The following is a 19,825-nucleotide window of genomic DNA, read 5'->3' as shown; positions in this document are numbered from 1 at the left end:
CTGCTTTTACCAGTACCTTAATACCTTAGCAACATCTTCAATAGTTAGGTTTTCTTTTACAAACACCCTCCCAAGAAGCACAATTTGCAAACAATGTCTTACCTAGGATAAGGACCAAAAAGTGGAATTCTAGTCCAGGAAGCATTGACAAAACAAATGATTTTTATATTAGCTGCATCAGGTTAAAATATATCAAATACCTAATTTTCAGAATATATTAATATCCCAAAGACTTAACAGAACTCTTACATATAATGTATATATTAATTTCATGCTGATACATCAGAAAACAGGGAGTTTAAAGATGTACCTAGAAAAGAGTATTTATCAACTCAATATACCTTCTCAATCGGACCTCAGCTTTTTTAACAAAGATTTTTCCTTCTCTCCTCTCCAATATGTCAGTACGCATGAAATTTAAGAATGGGGAAGGGATTTTAATAAGATGATTCCCCCTCTTCACTTAATATTTCCTTCTGAGAACATACTATCATGCACATGTAAAATTCCACTAGCTTAAATTGTTATAAGATTCTTTATTAAAAACTGTTGTGTTGAGTTCTTACGCTAAAGTAAATGCAGATTACACATTGAAGTGAAAAGATTTCAAAATGGTGTTGTAAGCGGAGCTGTCAGTAAAATTACACTTAATATTTCTTTCTGTTACAGGCCTCTGATTTTCACTGCTTAAGTTTATCAAATATTAATCCTTTGGGCATGAATTTCCAACATTTCCTCTCTGAGAATGAACAAGGAAATATTTATCTACAGAGTTGTGTTACTTTTATCCTTTGGTGCAGGACCTCAGATGGATGACATGTCCATGGAGGTATTTTAGCAGTCTCCCTGAAAATGCACTCAGGTATGGTTTACTTAGAAGTCTCTGAAAATTGCCACATCCATATACTCAGAGCTTTTTAGAGAGTTGTTAATAGCATGTCCGAACCTTCCGTCTGCAGTGGGCAAGCTGACAGCGCCACTGACCTTCATCTATACTGAGCATGTTCAGTCCCATAAAACTCCTACGTCCAAATTTCACCAAACACATAACAGCGCCCAATAACTCCTACATGCCAACTGCACTAGCTATACACTCCAGCTCTGTTCAGCTCCTACAGGGATGTCACAGATGCAATTCTCCAAACTAATTCGACCTAAACGAAGCTGTGCTCTGCTGGAAGCAAGGAGGAAACACTGATCTTCGTTCTGCATGCTTATATCGATCTTAGACTCACTTCTTCTCATTCGGAGGCACTCAGATGTCTTTCCCTCACATTCAGAGACTGGCTACCTGTCGTTGCTAGCAGACACAGATGACAAGGCCATCCTTAACCAGAAGAGGCTGAAGCACTAATCTGGCATCTCTGCTTTCCATACAGAATACACAGGCTAACTTAATTCGCCTTTAAATGCCTTCTGTTCCTTTCAATACAAGTTTTTGAGCCTAACAAGAAATAAGAGTAGAGCCTGTTACATTATTAAGCACTGATTACTGCACTGATTTTTCCTTTCTAATGCCTTTCAACTCTGTGTTAAACAGGAACATTTCAACCTAAATTCATCAAAATAATTACCTACAGTTCCTGTAGAAAAACAGCAGAAGTCTGACTTCTCTTTTAAAACAGATGGTTTTCATCTGTATTTGACTTACGCATGTTCTTTATAAATGTATTGGCATATTCATTATAAATATACAATTTCTACAAATGGGTTGTGTAGATACATTCCAAGTACTTATTCAAACTGACATCAATGTCGTCAGTTGAACAATTTTATGACTTGCCTTCTGATGCATGCCTCCCCCTCTCCATCATACATCTTTCACCACAATGCACAGAACAAACACTCCGAATGAAAGAGCTACTCGAATATATCCCTTAGCTTCCTCATGGCTATATCTAGATAGAATTAAATTCCTGTTACTTACAGGTCCCAAAGCATAGCCAAGATGCTATGTTCTACAAAGCACTGTGGGGGATAAACAACACAGAGAAACAATGAAAATGCTTCTGCCTTATCCATGCTACTACAGCTTAACATCTAGGCTCACCTGAACAGTTGTGGGGTTTGTTGTTTTTTTTTTTTTTTTTTTTAATCCTGGGTTCCCAAGAATAAGAGAGTGTGGTGGGGACCCAGAGGATCAGAGCTCTCCAGGAATGAACATCAGGCTTAGAACCATGTTCAGGCGAGCTCAGTCATGTAGTAAATGGATTTGACATGCCTAAGCCACAGAGTTATTTAGACCACTAACTCCCAGGCATCTAATCCTAGAGGTGCCTTAAAACATCTAGATGTCTGTGTTGGAGTACAAAGTCCTCCAGGTACCTCACTATAGCCAGAGGTCAGACAGGTCAAGGTCAAACTTTGCTGCAAAAGTTCAGAGATCAATGAGGAGCTACCCAAACCCCACAAAAATATTCAGAAGGGTTCTGAAAGACTCAGTCCAGACAGAGTCTAATGGACGGGGCAGTGCTGAATTCAGTCATCAACTGGGGGACGAAATTAAGACTGAAGACAGCACGGGAGAGGTAGCAGTCATCACTTTTTATATAATTGCTTCATGGCTAGAGAAATCACCCACAAACTGGCAGAGCTCGGTATTAAATGCCTGCTCAGCCTGAATGTCAGCTCCCATTTCTTCAAAGAGAAGCCTCTTCGTCAGGCCCCCAGTGGAGCTCACTAGCCCAGGTTTTGTGCTTCGATAACGTGGCCACTTAACCTCCAAATCTGAAATGGCTTGTGTTAGGCCTAACCTGAATAGCCACAGAAGTAATAAACTGGCAGCATCCATTGGATTCAGAACAAAAGAGCTACTTGAGTATATCCCTTGGCTTCCAGCGATTTTGTTCTAACCACCAACTGTTTAATAAAGTGAAATCATTCTTTTCCCTGTGCTAATTAACTCAGGAATTCAATTGCAGTGTTACAGTGTAAATGTAGATCAGGACGCCTTTCATACCACGATTACACTGGGTAGCAATTACAACATCTAGTTTCTCATGATGGCAAAATGTTCACTACTCCATGCTTTGCAGCTCTTCAGATGACATCAGGAGCTACTCACTGAGTGGTCACATTCAAGTCCCTAGAAAGACATTGATTCAAAACAAACAGCAGTCATCTTCCTCCCACTTTCACTACATCTTTTCATTTGATAAATATAATTCCATTATAAGTAGTGAATTCTAAGCACATAATATTTTAGATATGTCCAGAGATGCTTATAATTTGTCCTGGAAAATAGAAGATGTTCAAAGGAAAGATGCAGTGATTGTATCTGGACAAAGCAGTTAACGTGGAAGATGAGAGATTTAAATTCATTTTCTGATTCAGACAAAATAAACAAAAAGCATGACAAAACCTGAGAGTGTCACACCCACTGCAGTTACTAGACTGTATCCAAAGTAGGTGTGTGCATCCCCTTGGCTCCCAGCTGTACCTATCAAAACCAATCATGCCGAATCTTCAGAAAGATCAGGTAATATTGCAGCATTTGATTTCATTAAAGACTACAAAACCACTGCTTGCTGCAAAACTATATTACTGTTTCAGAGTCCTTGGGTACGTACTACATCTCTGTCACTTCAGCCTAAACAAGTCTGCTTTCTTGCACTGTCTAAAGACACTCTAATATTGCTTAGTTTAAATTACTCATAGAAGAAATAAAAAAAAGAGATCTCAGGCTAACTGACCCCATCCCTTGCATTCAGCTCCCTAAGCTGTCCATCTGATTTTAATCATTTTCCTTCACATGCCCTAGAACACTATGTCATCCTCCATTTTAGATTAGTATCTTCTGCAAGCTCTGCTCTTGAGAGGTGTTAATGTATGGAATCAAAGCAAACTCAGATGAAAACCTAATGATAAACACTATTTTTTCTTAAGCTGGAAGTGAACTTGAGCAGTTACTCTGAAATTTCCAAAAGAGTTTAGTTTTAACTTCTGTCATACCAGAACAGAAACAACAAGTATATTGATGCTGTGAGACATTTTGCAATTTAAATTACTATGACTATGTCTTCAGCATTTAGATTTATAAAAGGCTCTCACCATTTTTCACTGTATCTTGTTTATAACATCCCCCAGTTTAAATCTAACTCAAAACCGTAAAAAAAATTAGGAACTATATTTCATACCAATATGCTTTCTTATAGAATTTTAAGTTATTTCAGTGACAGACATCCTGGTGTATTTTGCATATGAGAATGCATTTAGACTTCATTTTGTAATTAGAGCTTTTCCCTTAATGACTTAATTTAAAAGTCAGAATACTGTGTTACTAAAATATTGAAATCATCTTACCTTTCATTATCTTTACTCAGATTATTAAAAATTTCATCAATAATTACAAGAAAGTTCTGCTTTAGCATACTGTACTGTTGTTTACCATTATTAATCCATTTCCATAATATTCTGCCTAATCTCTCTACACACTTTTGCTTCTGTAAATGATAATTATTTAGGAACTCTGTTTTTTTCAACGGAATACAATTACAGATTATTATATGTTTGCTATTCACAGACACTGAGATCTGAATGTTGTTATTTAAGCAAGGAGAGCTAAAACATACTTAAAGAAGAAGGAATGGTTAAGAAGCCATATAAACAGAAAAAGATCATGTGTTTAATAGTACTGAAGAATACACAGCTTGGAATCCTGAACAGGAACAATACATCTCCTACTAAACACACCAGAAATAAGTGAAATCTTGCACTTAGGTGGAATTGAGTTCTGAGGAACAACAGAGACAGAGTTCAGTTAGTTATTTTGTACCTGTACTCTGTGACAATCATTTATTTCAGTCAATGGGAAAACTTATGGGCAACCTTAGGGACTTCAGCATTATTATTAGCTTTTCCTATTAGATTTCAGTGATGTGTCATTTATTAAAATATACTAAAAGCTTAACAAGTAATTTATAAAAGGAAATAATCTTATCAGAACAAATAAAATTGTATACATCAATCAAGAAATCAACAAGTGACATTACACAGATGAGTACAAGTTTCTGGCAATAGAAAATTTCTTATTAAACAGCTTTTTGTTGAATTCTCATGCCTGGTTTTCAAAATGCTCCATTTGAGCTCTACCTGCACCCTATGCAATTATGAAGCATTTCTTGCTTTTCCGATTTTAAAATTAGTAGGTAGAGAAAGAGAATGTTCTGTGATGTAACAGATTTAGCCTTTCCCAATTATAGCTGTATGCAAGAAGTACAGCCAGACTTTACAGATGCCATACAACACCATAAAATGTTTTATTCCTCAGATTTTCAGGAAAAAAAAAAAAAAAAAAAAAAACGAGATTCACAACTGCTTTAAGCGTTACCTCTCTACAATGACATTAGCATCTGATACAAGCAACTGAACTCAAGGAATTAGCGTAAGATAAACATATTACTCACATACTGTTGAAGAGCTCTCGGTATGTTTCGTCACCTTTACCTTCCGACATTAGGCTGTCCAGTTTGTCAATCAGTTTTGCTTCCACCTGCAACATATAAGTGTGGTGTGAACAGCTTCTTTTTCCTTTAATGAGATTAGAGAAAATTGCTGGAAGATCTGTTTTTATGTAAGGGACTTTGCTAAATGCATATCTTAGAATTATTGGTCAATCATGTAAATCTGATGATAAGTCACTTCATCTCTTTGAAGCTGTTATCATTCCCAAGGTTTGGGGGGTTTTCTTTTTTTGGTGGTGGCTTTTTTTTTTTTTTTTTTTGAGGGAGGGAGCTAATTTAAATTGAGCAACGTGACTTTAAAACTACAGGCTGAGTAGCATTTGCTGCTGCTAAGGCAGCTATCTATTTATGGAGTCATACAAAAAGCACACAGCCCAAATAAATTGCCTGAATTCTCACTGCAGGGCTGTAAGCACAAGCCATTTTCTTAGACTTCAATAAAAATATCATCTTTTCTGACCTGCACCCCACTCTTTATAAATTAATTTTTATAAATATCTGTACTGTTCAGAACACTTGGGGGCTCAGACTTACTTTCCCAACCTGCCTTACCTGCCAGTGCATTTGGTTAGAAATCCAATTTGCTGGATTTACGTATTAGCTTTCAAAGAAACTTACAGAACATATCTGGTGGCTAATGACTCCTTCAATGCATATTTTAAAATGTATTTATTATAAAAAATATAGAGGTGATGCTACACTGTGTGTTAATATTTCAAACCTCCTTTTTAGCAGTAATATACTAGCAACCATGAATCTAGGGGAGGAACCAAGCTGTGGTCAAGATGTTTTATTAGAGAATAAATCTATTACAATTTACATTTAAACCCAAGCTGAAAACACAGAGAAGCAGAACAACTGGATTTTTTCCTTCTCACTCCTTGTTAACATTTCTATGGCGATTTTTAACAATATGCTTATACATTGATAGTGAAAAGCTACCTACTTACATCACATGCACTCCTCCATTCTTAATAGTTTGTTTTGTGTTTCAGATACAGCTCCACCCTAAGCATTATGATTGCCTGGGAGTAATTCAAATACTTCTGCTTTCCTTCATTTGAAGCAGCAGGAAGGAGGGCACTGAGAAATGGTTTGAGGCAGTCTGAAAAAACTGAGTGGGAGCTGCAGGAGCAGATGGCACACTTGGTCGTTCCTTCCTAGCCTGTTAAGAAGGTGTTTGAGCAGCAAGAATACTTGGATACTTACAGAAGAGCATTCCTCAGAAGGACCATCTGATAATTTTTCATACTAACCGGACGGGAAGCTAGTTGAATCCTGTCTAACCAGTAGTCTGTACTGCTGTAAAGCAGAGAGGAAAAACCACCACAACAAAATCTGCCTTGCTGAAGACAACTCAAGTTTTGTTCACTTCAGCAGGCCACAGATTTTATCCCTCATCTTCCATTACTCACACGATAGCATTAATTGAGAATCTTACTACCCTTGCAGACAGTAAAAAGGGAAAACCCTGGTAATTCCTCTCCAACAGGTATAATGTTGTGGCTGCCTTCTCCACCCTGAACCACTAATGGTTGGGACCAGCACTCTCTGAAGTGCTTGAATTTCAGTCCTGTTTTATAAAGAGCTTCACATGCAGTACCTGTTTAAAGTTGCCACTTCGCCTTTGCTCCCAGTCCATCATGTCATGGAAAATGGGAATCATTACATTCCTTAGGTCTGGCTGAGGGATCAAGGTCACTTCCAGGAAGGGGCCAATCAATGCTGGAATAAAGTGAAGCTTGTGTTCCCCTAAAATGAAAATGAACAGGAACTTGAGTGTGAATTGGGTGTCCTGTGAGCTATCAAGCAATCCAATTACTATGTGAAGAATTAAAAAATGGCACTCTAAATGTCTATAGATTTTTTTATCTCATGTCCATCACAGCATGGGCTATTTCTTAAGCCCAAAAAGTGCAGAGAAAAGCTGTAGACAATAGAATATAAGGCCAACATAATTTATCAGATTTTCTTATGCAATACTGAGTTCAGAAGTGACAGTGGGTCACCTGTATCCCAAGTCAGTCTTCCAGAAGGAGAACAAAAAGAGACAAAGCCCTCTCCGATAATGTAATTTATTTTTCACAGGAATGGTTTGGTTTCTAAGCTCTACATTCTTGTGTTTACAAAATGGTTAACTGTCTGATATTACACGCTCATCAAAAAGAGGTAACTACTTTGACTTTTACCTATCTTTAGTTTTGTGAGTACAGAAATGGAAGTACATGTTTTGACTGCAGGAAAGGGAAGATGTGACTCAGCTCTTCTCAAAACAACTTGGTTTAAAATCAGTACTAAAACATCTTCCGTTAACTCACCATATTCTACTTAGCAGAAACTACAAAACTAAGTTCTTGTCAGAAAAGCTAGAAATGGCATACAGTAAAGACCGACCATTTAGTTTCAGTTCTCCAGGCGTAAGACTTCTGGTATCTTCAGAATAGGGGGATTATGGATCACGATGCACTGACTTTGCAAGCTGGGAATTCATTTCCATCCCAGCCTACCTCTGGATATTCCAGGGGGCAGTAACCCCTGCCTGCTGCTCTGTTTGGTGTTTGTGTTTGTGCAAAGGAAATCCAGAAACCCCTCTGCTGGAAACATCCTGGGATGCATATCTTTATGAAAGCAAGGTGACTGTACAAGGATCAAGGCTTATGATGACTCTTACTGCTAAGAGAATTGTAAAATGCTGACTAGCTAACACCAATTATATGAAATATCCTGACCACAGTATTTAATTGGACACATTACCAGATGAATTCCATATCATACCCCACAGAACTTGCCCCCATTGAAAGGCAACGTGATTCCCTCCTTGCCTGCATACTGGGTTTCTGTTCAGCAGAGAACAATGTGAGTGGGGAGAAGATGCACACTAAGGTCTTGTCCTAGCATGCAGGAAGGAGATGGGACCCAGGAGTGGATCCTTGATAATACCAGCTTAGAAATACCCATCATATATCCAAACAATTTAGAGGGATGCCTTAGAGTGAGTAAGCAATACTAAATACTGTAAATAAGTAAAATATGCTACACAACAAATGTTAACAAAATATTAATAAGCAAATATTTCTTATTTTGAACATTTCTCTTTCTAGTACAGGCTGATCAGAAAGAGCAGTTTTTTACAACTGCGTATCTTACTGGGGAAAAGATTTATAGAATTGAGATGACAATATCTCAGTAACCACCAATAGTCTTCATATCTTTAATGAGCCCTTTAATGAAGTGAACTATTGAATAATTGAAATATAAAGATGACAAACGTAATGTCCAAATCTTCTACTCAGTTTTTATTTTCTTCCCAAACAACATCTAACTGCATTTCTCTGAGGCTCATACTTTCAAACAGTTTGCAGAGTTATTGCTTATAAATATAAAAATGTTCCTAAGTTTATACCCAAGCATATATTTTTTTGTGTTGTCCAATGTGTCATTTATACATCAGTCACCAATTCATTTATGCCTTTATATTTTAGTGCAACTAGGACTTAGGGGAAGATTTGATGCAAATCCAGCATCTCTAGAGAGCTTCAGAATTAAGATATATGTCTGTTCCTTAAACTGTTTGGCAACAGAACTAAAATTGTGAACATAAGTATATTTCCAGGCATAATAATTCTGCCCAAAAAGAGCAGTACTTTCTTTTCTAATTTTCTCTGATGGTATTCTTTCAGTTCTCTTTGAAGAAATAGGGACAGGTCAGATACAGTATCAAGGCTTAGAAAGCTGAATTTAGCTATAAAGAAGGGAAGTACCGATGACTAGGGTTTTCCTAAACTTGAATCAAGACTTTGGCACTGGTGAGGCTGCACCTCAAATACGCTGTTCAGTTTTGGGCCCCTCAGTACAAGAGAGACATTGAGGTGCTGGAGCGTGTCCAGAGAAGGGCAACGAAGCTGGTGAAGGGTCTGGAGCAGAAGTCTGATGAGGAGCAGCTGAGGGAACTGGGGTTGTTTAGCCTGGAGAAAAGGAGGCTGAGGGGAGACCTTATCGCTCTCCACAACCACCTGAAAGGAGGTTGTAGCGAGGGGGGGGTCGGTCTCTTCTCCCAGGTAACAAGTGATAGGACAAGAGGAAATGGCCTCAAGTTGCGCCAGGGGAGGTTTAGATTGGATATTAGGAAAAATTTCTTCACCAACAGGGTTGTCAAGCACTGGAACAGGCTGCCCAGGGAAGTGGTTGAGTCGCCATCCCTGGAGGTATTTGAAAGACTTGTAGATGTGGTGCTTAGGGACATGGTTTAGTGGTGGACTTGGCAGTGCTAGGTTAACAGTTGGACTTGATGATCTTAAAGGTCTTTTCCAACCTAAATAATTCTATGATTCTATGATTCATGTGAACTTCATTATCAACAAGTCCTCTATCACTGGCAAGTGTATTTAATAGGTGAAGAAACAATAATTGTTTTCCATTTTATGAGCTACTGATGATGTGTTTAATTACTTACCTAAATTTTGCCACATGCTGAAGATTTCACATCCCATTGTTACCCGCATGTCACCATATCTGCAATGTATTAAAAAATAAAGCAAAACAGTGAAAGAACATTTAAGAAAATCAAGTTCATATGCCATTCTGTGACATTGTTAAATGAAATGTCTCATTTGTAGTCCATAAAAAACTACTTTAAAAGTGATGATTTCTTCCAAGTTTTTGCTCTTTCCATTGTACCCAGCTAAAACTGGATTCCTAAACCGAGGTTTATTTGCAATATTGTCAAAAGTATCAGTTATTTCTAAATGCTATACATCAGTAACACAGCCGTGAAGCGAAGGCTAATTTTGCAGTAATATGCTGTAGTACTCTCTCCGAGAACAAATAGTTTTGCTTTAGCTTAAAGAAATATAATTAATGCCTACAGACAACAGTGCAGTGCCTGGCAGAAACACCCGAACCAGTGTGAATCAACTTATGCATGAACTGGAAATTAGTGTTGGCACTGCTACACCATGGCTATTTTACTCCCAGTATCTGAACCAATTTGAGCACTTCTGTGATGGCTGCTATTAGTTCTGAAGACCTACACAAAGGGCCAGAGACACCTCTCATTCTAGTCAGTGGAAACCCTGTTACTGTTATCTTTTTGGTAGGCCTTTTTGCAACCTCCCATGCCTTGCATTTTGAGAAGTGTTTGATCTATTACAGTTTTGTAGAAGCTGACAGCAGTACTTACTTTTCTAAAACCTTTTTCTTCTTGGAAGGTGTGAACATCTCCAGTTGCAGACATAACTGGTTTATAAAAATGACAGCAAGAAAAAAGTAGGAATCCCATATCTACAATAAGCATATGGCATTTGGTTATTTCATTTTCTCAGTACCACCATTTTATGACCACTCAAGATGCAAATTTTCAAATCACATCAGTTGTTTCAGTCTCAACTAATAAATTACTCAAACTGTTTTTAACTAAATTTCTTTGCATCCAAATATACTTTTCACCAACCCAAAAATGTTCAGCAGAAATACATCTATTTTACATGTTCTACATCTCTTAAATTTAAAGGTTTCAGAGTTGCAGATACTTTTTTTCATCCCTCCAAAACAGAAAACCTTACCTTCTAAATTTGGCAACATTTTTTTGGTATATTTAAATAGAAGACTACAAAAAGTTACGCCTTTAAGTCCAAAACCCAAAAAATTCTGACACCTCGAAAGCTACCACATAAAAGAATTGTCATTCTTTGGCCTGTCCTACTTTATAATACTATTTGCAAGTCTCACTTGCTGCAGGCTTCACTGGACAAAACCGAAGCCACATTTTGTTAACGTATTGCAAATATACAGATGTTTTGTGCGCGTGCTTTATGAATTGGATGTTGAATCTTCTACTTAGAAGATTTAAAGATAAATTTAAAATACATTAAAATATTTAAAGATGAATTTTAAATACATTAAAATATTAATTATTATAACCCAATTATAGATGCTCCATGGCAGGAGGAAGAAAGAAGTGTAGGGGGAGCCCTATTCCAGACACTGCAGTTCTGCAGGAGAGTATTAACATTGCTAAGCAAGTTTAAGGAACATAGATGCCTTGTGTACAGGCAATTCTTTTATCAGCTTTAGCTTCTGAACTTGTGGAACTTCATAAAGGATAGGCTCCCTCATGTCCAGTTATGTCAAGTAGATAAATCTGCATTCCTGCCAATCTCTCCAACAGGAGTCTGGATTTTCAGAGAAGCACCCACAACTCTGCTGGAATTCAACAGGAGCTCGCTGTCTTCTCTCAGAAGGAAATTCTGCACTTTTTATGATGAAGCAATTGGACTAATGTCTCTTGGTTGGGCAGAATATTCCTTCAGGTTTCCATGGGAATGGGTCTTTTCAGACGCATTCCTAGGTCTTCTCATATGAAACCTAAAAGCATCATTCTGTAATTCACCATTTATCATAGGTGCCGTATCTCACTATATGACGTACTCACTAACATCTTTAACTACATTCACCATGTAGTGTCATAATTTTCTAATTTTAATTATGCAGCATGTTAATTGGTCTTGAGAGAAATTACAGAAATGCAAACCCATATTTTTGATAACTTTGCATCGATTCAAAAATTGAATAATTTTCCTTTCTGCAATAACTCCAAAATAACAGACAAATAATAAAATTAATTTCTATAATCAAAAAAATTGCTATGCAAAAATCCTGAATAAGTAGTCTAACACAGAGGCTGAAATAACAAAATGAAAAATAAGAAGAAATTAAAAACAACCCACAGCACTCCTGATTTTTAAGACAGTCCTGTATTTAAGAAAAAAAACGTAATCTCTGAGCACTTGAAATTGCTGATTTAGTATATGTTCTAGCTGTTTAGATGCTGGAGCTAATTTTAATAACAAACAAGCAAGCCACAGGGTGATGTAGCAGCTATTGCATCTATCTTATGTTAGACACATTTACTCTACCTTGTAATCAAAGTTTTCATTTAAGAAGTTTTTACGAAGGGCATCTGAAAGGTACAAGACTGTAGTAATGATCACACTGGGAAGAAAAGAATGAAAAAGACAGTAGTTTTCATTAAGTGGAAATTCATATTTAATACTCAGAGCCAGACAATTTTCCAGTGAAGAAATAGATGTAGCATGTAAGGTGGCATTAAATACTACATTTTAAACATATACAAATATCTGACTACTACCAGCACCTATTGACAGAAAACATGCACATTAAGAAAAAAAATAATAAAAATAGGTGTGATGTAAGAATGTGTGCTGAAAACAGATGCTCTGTATAGAAGAATATAATTGATCAAAAAGGCAAACCATAGATTTTGTTCTGCAAATAATGCTGATATCAGATTTAACACACACTTTGTCCTACTAGCACTAATATATATACAGTTGGGCAATTTGCTTTCAGCTTTCTTGGTACTGAAAATATGTGCATATAGATCATAAATATAAAATATCTCGTAATTACCAATATGTAACATTGACGACCCTACAGACAAAGAATCTTTTTAATGACAACAGATAAATGCAAAACTGCATGAGCTCTGCAAGAAAGATCTGCATCTAAAGATCTCTATTCTGTATGTTGCAAATGGTCATACTTTGCTCTGCATTGACACCTGCCTGCATTACATTAATCTATCTTAGATAAATATATATGACCAAAATCCTTTCACAGTGGTTGTCACCAGGGGTCAATGACAGCCTTGTTCATTGTAGCAACCAAGTTTAGTAATCCACAGAAACAGAACATGCTTAAAGGTTATTTAAGTATAATTCATTTCAATGATTCAACCCTTAAGCTAACCTCTGCAGCACTTGTGTCTATCAACATATTTAGTCAAACCAAAAATCCATATAAACCATTAAATTATTTTTGAAAGTAGTCAGTAGGGGATGTTTATGGGGGAGGAAAAAAGATAAACAACGAATGATCTTTTTGCTGTTACACTCATATATTTTACAACCATCAGCTGTTTAAAGACCTTCTGAGAAAAAGGTTTTATCTACACATTTCATTTAATTGCCATCTACCTACTATTAATACATCTAGTACTTCTTTGAACATGGTTCTTGACCTGTATGCTGTTACAATGCTAAAATTCATTTCCCTTTTGATACTTTGGACTTCATTTTTTACTATTTTTGCAATGCCTTCCAGACAAAATATGTTTTATTAAATATAATAACAGCAATATATATATTAAGGGTATAGTATTTTTCATCTTCACAACACTGAAGAATTACACATTAACCAACCCACCTAGGAAATAAATTATTTTTTTCTTCTGGCACTTTTGACAGATTTCAAGTTTATAAATGCAAAATGTCTATGTACCATTTAGCTTATTACTAGTTCAAATGTTTGCTTCCATTCCTCTACTTTTAAAATGCCTGTCCCTGCCAAACTTTACCTTCTGGTTTGATGTGTCTGAACACCTGGCAAGACTGAGGTTGTTTTTATAACACTGCTTGATTCTCAAGTTTCGTTCGTTCTAGTTCCATTGCTCAAATATAATTTTCATACATATTATTTTCTCAACAATTATACTGTAGTTTTTCTATCAAAGTCGTGTTTCATGTTTAGCACTCATCTGTACAGTTTACCCCACTTTTTCACTAACGGGGAGTTACAGCGTGCATACAGCACTCCCTGTTGTAGCATGGAAGACAAAGTGAAACGTTAACAAACTAATATAAGCAAAGCTAAGAATCAAGGCATGGATAAGAAAGAGAGTCCTGTCATTCTTGTTATTGTGCATGATTTAATTTACAGCCCATATGTTTCGCAAAATGGAAATAGTTCGCATATTTCAGGAAGACGTTCTGATAGAAAAGGTCAGTTCATCAGAACTATTGCTATGTAAAAGTCAACCTAAGTCCAAAGTAATAAATCTCTGAAAAATTGTACGCAAGAGAAAATTCCACAAGATCTCAAGAACTGCAACCATATTGCCAGGTTTACATTACATAGTTCTATTTATGTCTGAGACAATTCCTTTCTTGCCACACTCCTTCCATGGCAGGTGAAACTGAAGAGAAAGATCTGCGTAAATTCTTATATGAAGGTGATTAGAGTAGAAATCTTAAATGCAATTTTTAGAATATTTTTTCCAGAATTTTCCTGAGATAACAGAATAACTGCAATGCAGGTATTTCTTGCTATAGGCAACATAGCTCAGGTTTGATTTATTTGGTAAGCCAAAGATATGATGTGGATTAGTTGATAAAATGCAGGTCTGTAGAGTGAGAGTGTATATGCTTGTAGTTAAAAAAGAACTAAAAACATCAGACTGAACATAGAAAGATGAAGCCATTGTTTTTGACCCACAATCTGTTATTCTGAATCCACAACAAATGAAAATCAGGTAGGACAGAAAACCTTGCTAAGGTTGGGGGTTCTCTTTCCTCTTTTCCTACAAATAATGTAGGTTCTATAAAAAAAAGCAAAAATGCATGAAGCAGAGACAGCAGCCAGAGGACAGATGGACAGCTGCCTGATCTGCTACAATACTCACACTCCAAGTTGCTTCCCAGCCAACGATCTCAAAACAACAACAACATTTATTTAAAATCCATTTGAATATCAAACTAGAAAACATTGAGTTTGCGACAAGACTTGCTTTTCTTCCTCTTACCACCTGCCACAAATTTGTTCGCAACCACTCACTGTTTTACAGGAGAAAAACCTCTGCTTTTAGCTACTAAATTACTCTGGGCTCATATACAGAATGCTAACCCAAGGTCCAGTCAGGCCATTTTTGACAGAGTGGCTTTTCCATCAAATTTTCACGGAAAACCTTTCTGCAATAACCTGTTTGAAAAATCCAAAGCAGCCCCCAGAAGTTCAACAACTGGTTTGCTGCCTGGACCGTGCCCTGGCAACCTGGCTTTTGCCTGGGCAGCCAATGGTAGAAAATGAAAGCTTTCTTCTCCATTCTGATATGGGACAAATATATAACATTAGCTTCTCATTTCATCCTTTGCTATTTCAGAGTGAAATCTTTCCAAGCAGAGGTGTTTGAACAAAAAAAAAGTTTCTTTCATATTTCATAAATAAATGAAATGAACCTAGAGTCACATATATGTGTGTATATATATATTGTTATATGAATATAAACTTATTCATACATGCATACCTGTGTATATATATGCTTTTTGTGACAGACTGAATGTCAGGTTCAGTTGTTAGCAACATTTTGTATTACATAAAAGCAAGAATGTTGTTAGCAACACTGTGTATTACATAAAAGCAAGAATTTTTGTTCATTGTAGGAGTCTCAGACTCCCACACCATGGGAGCTAACAGGATTCTTCAAAGCAGCCATAATGATGAAACTAATGCTAATTCGATGTCTTCCTTTACTGTGTATTCCGTTTGAGTTACTTTTAAAAAAAAATAATAATGTCTTCCAGTCATTACTGAATTAGATAATTGAAGGGATTCTCTGCTTAAAGTCCCTATGCCCAAGTGTCAGTAGATACATTTCGAATTTTAGTATAAGCAACACACTATAGTAAATCTTACTTTACAGAGCAATTATTTTACTACAAATAAGAATATTCACACAACCATTTTGTATGCTTATAAAATTCAAATTGAGAATTGGATGATCTAGCATCTCTACCATTCAATAAAATGCTGAAAGGGTATACATAGTTAATCATACAGAGATCTTTAAAATTAAAGCTTCTTGCATACCAAGAGCAGTGGAAAATTAGTTCATTATTCAATAATACATTGGCACAGTATGTTATAAATATCAAACCTTTGCTCAGCAAGTAATGGAAACTCACTTTGCTCTCCAAAAGCCTCCTCAATTGTTAATGAAACATGACATACCTGGAGTTCAGCTGAGTCTGTTAAATGCTCTCAAAAGATGCCAGGCAATTAAAGCATTAGATAAGTGATGCTTTTCCTAACCTGAGAGTAACTTAAGCAAGTGACCATTACACAGTGATTTTCAGTTGGGAGAGACATTATGAAGGTGTTATCCAGAAGCTTCAATTTTAGTCTGGCATATTTTATTATAGACTTTTGGATTCCTTTCTGGCACTAGGCAACTGATTCAGACATCTTCCTATATTATGTGGTGTTCATTTGCAGTTACAAATAGAAGCTTTGCTTAGAGGGCCAGCAAGCTAGCTTACTACCTAATTGATGTAGAAAGTAAGTCTATCCCTGTAATGAAGGAAATTAAAAGTATATTTTCCATAGTATATATAAAACATATTTTGTCACTCAGTAGTAACACCCATGTTAGAAATATTAGATAACCATAAGTAATTATTTGGCTTTGCTGAATATATGCTGATTAGCTCACTACAGATATTACATCGTTATGCAGTTTTAAACAGAGTTAATTTCTGTCTCATTCCTCAACCGCTAGAAGCTAATAAACATTAAGGATTTTTTTGCTTGTTCTTCTCCTTCCATCACAGAACACAATTCAAAAAAGATCTATTTCTCTGCTTTAGTGCTACGTCTGCCTTTTTAAATGTTACTTTTTTTCTCAAATTTTAGAAGTCACTTGGTAGTTTTATAATGCTAGCCATTAATACTTCTTCATGTTGGGCATCCGGACATTCAGGATTATAGGTCATGCATGCATCGTCGTGAAGTATCTTAATTTCTGGATAGTTACAGATTTGTCTTCTTGAGCTTACAGTATCTTCTGGGATTTTTTCATCCCAGACAGCATCCAAGTATCAGATGCTACATAATTACTGAAAACACTGCAACAAGAAAGAAAAAAATCTAGAAGCCGGGGGCAGCAATATTTTTATATATAAATATTATATATTGAAAGAATTATGGCATTTTAAGACCTAAAAGTCTTTCAGGTTATTGAAGATCTGCATGTATAAAAAAAGAGAAAAAATGATTTTTCTTTTCCCCCCCTCAGGAAAAGCTTATTACCTGATTATATCCTTGCTAGGACTCATTTCTTCCCTAGGCTCAGACAGGCTAAATCTCTCTTCCTGCAAACACCAGACAGTTTGAATTTTTATATATCACTCTAGGGACAGGGGAGAGAAAAGCCAGTGCTGCTGGTGATGTGACTGCAGTGATGGGTGAAGCTCCCAGGACACACACTGCCTTCAGATCAGCTACCGTTTCTCGGGCCGAAGCCCAGACAGCCGAGAAGGCGGCCATCTGACACAGGAAACATGACAGTCATTTTATTGCTGGGAAGCAGGAGTTCGAAAAGATCCAGACTGTTAATGGATTACTTGATTATGCTCTTAAAAAGATGGGCTAGACCTTGTAGTTTTTCCTTTTAGACATGAATGGAGGAGCAAGGAGTTCAAGAAGTTTTGCCTTCACTCCTGAAGAGTCTCAGATCATTGGAAGTGCTCCGGCTCATCAAGTGAAGCTCAGGGAGAACGGCTCACAGCCGCTTCTGTCTGTGGTGCAGGCAGGTGCCCTAATTTCTCATCCTACCTCTAGGCTCTTCCCTTTGCACTTAGAGATTTTGGGTTGGGACGATTCTACTAGCAAAGCTACTACTCTGTGGCTCTGTGCTTTTGAACACCCTGGGGAAGCTGAAAGAAGGCAGCCACTGCAATGGCAGTGGGGGACACAAGTGAAAGGAAGGAGCTCCCCTTCAGAAACAGCTCCGGAAAAACCAGTGCTCTGCAGCTGAGGAGAGAACAGAAGTGGATTTTCCTTTCTGCTGCCTCAAAAAGGAACAGAAACTAAGCCGTAGATATATAACACAGGAACAATGAGTCTTCAGTTCACACTACACTTTTAAGTACGCCTGGCCAACGCCCTGTTTCATAGCAAACCAGCATTTCCTCCACAAAGGAACGAACGCCTAGCAAAGCAATTATTGAATGCCGAATTGGTAAAGGTGTGTTTACATCCCATCTGCTGGCAGTAACGCTTATGCAATTGTGCATTATCGGGTTCAGTTAGCTGATCTGATTGGCTTCTCATGGCCAATTCCTACCAGCAGTTATTGTCAACTTCTGCCCATCTTCTTTGCCTGACAGAACTGGACATAGAGCCACCTCCTAGATGATCAGAAACAACATGACATGGATTAATAAAAGGAGATGTGTGATGCTAACTAAAATACTGGTGCAAGTAAATATCCCTTTTGCAGAACTTAGTATCATCTTCAGCATATCTGAACACCACCAGCCCAAGAAACACATGCCAAGGTCATTCCTAAATCTTAGTTTTGTACATGTCAGCTGTTGCAAAGCCATCTGCCAAGCCAGCTGTTTCTGGAATATAAAACAATTTCTTAGATTATATATTTAGTCTAAAAGTTCCTATGTTTTTTCCCTCTTTCCTGTGTTTCTCAATTTATTTCTTAAGCATGATTACCAGATGCAAGCTGGTATCAGCCGTATCTTCTTTAATATCATACACAGAAACAAATGATCATATCCATTCTTTGATTATTAACAATTTTTTTTTTTTGCTGGAATCCAAACTTGGCAAGATTAGCAATACTAAGTGAGGTAACAAGAATGAGCAAAAAATGTTATTTTTTTTCAAGTCCTGACAAAGTTTGAACAAATACTATGATGCTTGCATATCCACACACACACACACATAAGAAATATATATAATGAATATAAGTTTCACCAAATTTAATTGTAACAATAATATTGTTACTAGTAGTCTGTACAGCACCACGAATTTAAATTCTCCTTGGAGCCAGCAGGCACAAAGCAGACTAAAAACCAATTTTCATCAGGCATTGCAACACGTACCATGAAAGTCTAAGTCAATCCTAAATTCTGGATTCCTACGTCTGCCCAACACAACCCCCCTCCTCTGCCGACATTGGTGTTTGTATAATTGTGTTGACTGTTCAGCTGGCTTATCCGATCTAAAGCTAAGCCTACAAAAAAGGATAGCTGGTGATATAGGTGAAATAAAATTCAGGAATTTCAGACCTGTTGTAATTACTTCTCAAAAATGCTGGGAACCTGTTTCTCTAAAAATAAGGCCTGAGCAGAGAAAGAATAGCTCAAAGGCAGGTTACATCTCAAAGTATCACTAGGCAATGCTTACAGCCCTACGTTACTGTTGCCTGTGCTGTACCTCATTTCCTGATTTGCGATTTTTAATTTGTGATTTTTCTGACAAGCACTAAATTAACAAACATGCAAAAACATCATTAATGATATTACAACAGATAATTTCTTCTTGAGAGCAAACAGATCTTTACCAACTCAGCATTTCAACAAACAGATTTGAAATGAAGTTCTGTTGAGACTTGTCATTTGCTACTCGGAAAACAAAGCTGTTGATGCTTAGCATCTTCATTCTGTAAAAGGGTTTCTGATTTTCCAGTTATATGTGCTTACTGAAATTCAGAATAGAAAGAGGTACAGATTATATTATGAATTTGTTGTGTAAAATAAGCCAGAGATTTTAAA

At 36.8% G+C, this 19,825-nt stretch overlaps 1 protein-coding gene across 1 annotated transcript in view; it reads right to left on the bottom strand.

Annotated features, from left to right (window-relative positions):
- DOCK4 (dedicator of cytokinesis 4) overlaps positions 1–19,825 on the bottom strand; it is a 262,201-nt gene that overhangs the window by 40,705 nt on the left and 201,671 nt on the right. The window contains exons 28-32 of the mRNA XM_075493937.1: positions 12,377–12,452; positions 10,642–10,742; positions 9,916–9,974; positions 7,066–7,214; positions 5,406–5,491 (exon numbers count right to left, since the gene is read on the bottom strand). Coding sequence (XP_075350052.1) covers positions 5,406–5,491; positions 7,066–7,214; positions 9,916–9,974; positions 10,642–10,742; positions 12,377–12,452 — 471 coding nt within the window. The remainder of the gene's footprint in view (positions 1–5,405; positions 5,492–7,065; positions 7,215–9,915; positions 9,975–10,641; positions 10,743–12,376; positions 12,453–19,825) is intronic.

Source organism: Mycteria americana, chromosome 1 (genome assembly GCF_035582795.1).
Source record: "Mycteria americana isolate JAX WOST 10 ecotype Jacksonville Zoo and Gardens chromosome 1, USCA_MyAme_1.0, whole genome shotgun sequence".
Lineage (NCBI taxonomy): Eukaryota > Metazoa > Chordata > Aves > Ciconiiformes > Ciconiidae > Mycteria > Mycteria americana.
The sequence above is the reverse complement of the archived record's forward strand: the minus strand, read 5'-3'. Positions and strand labels throughout refer to the sequence as shown.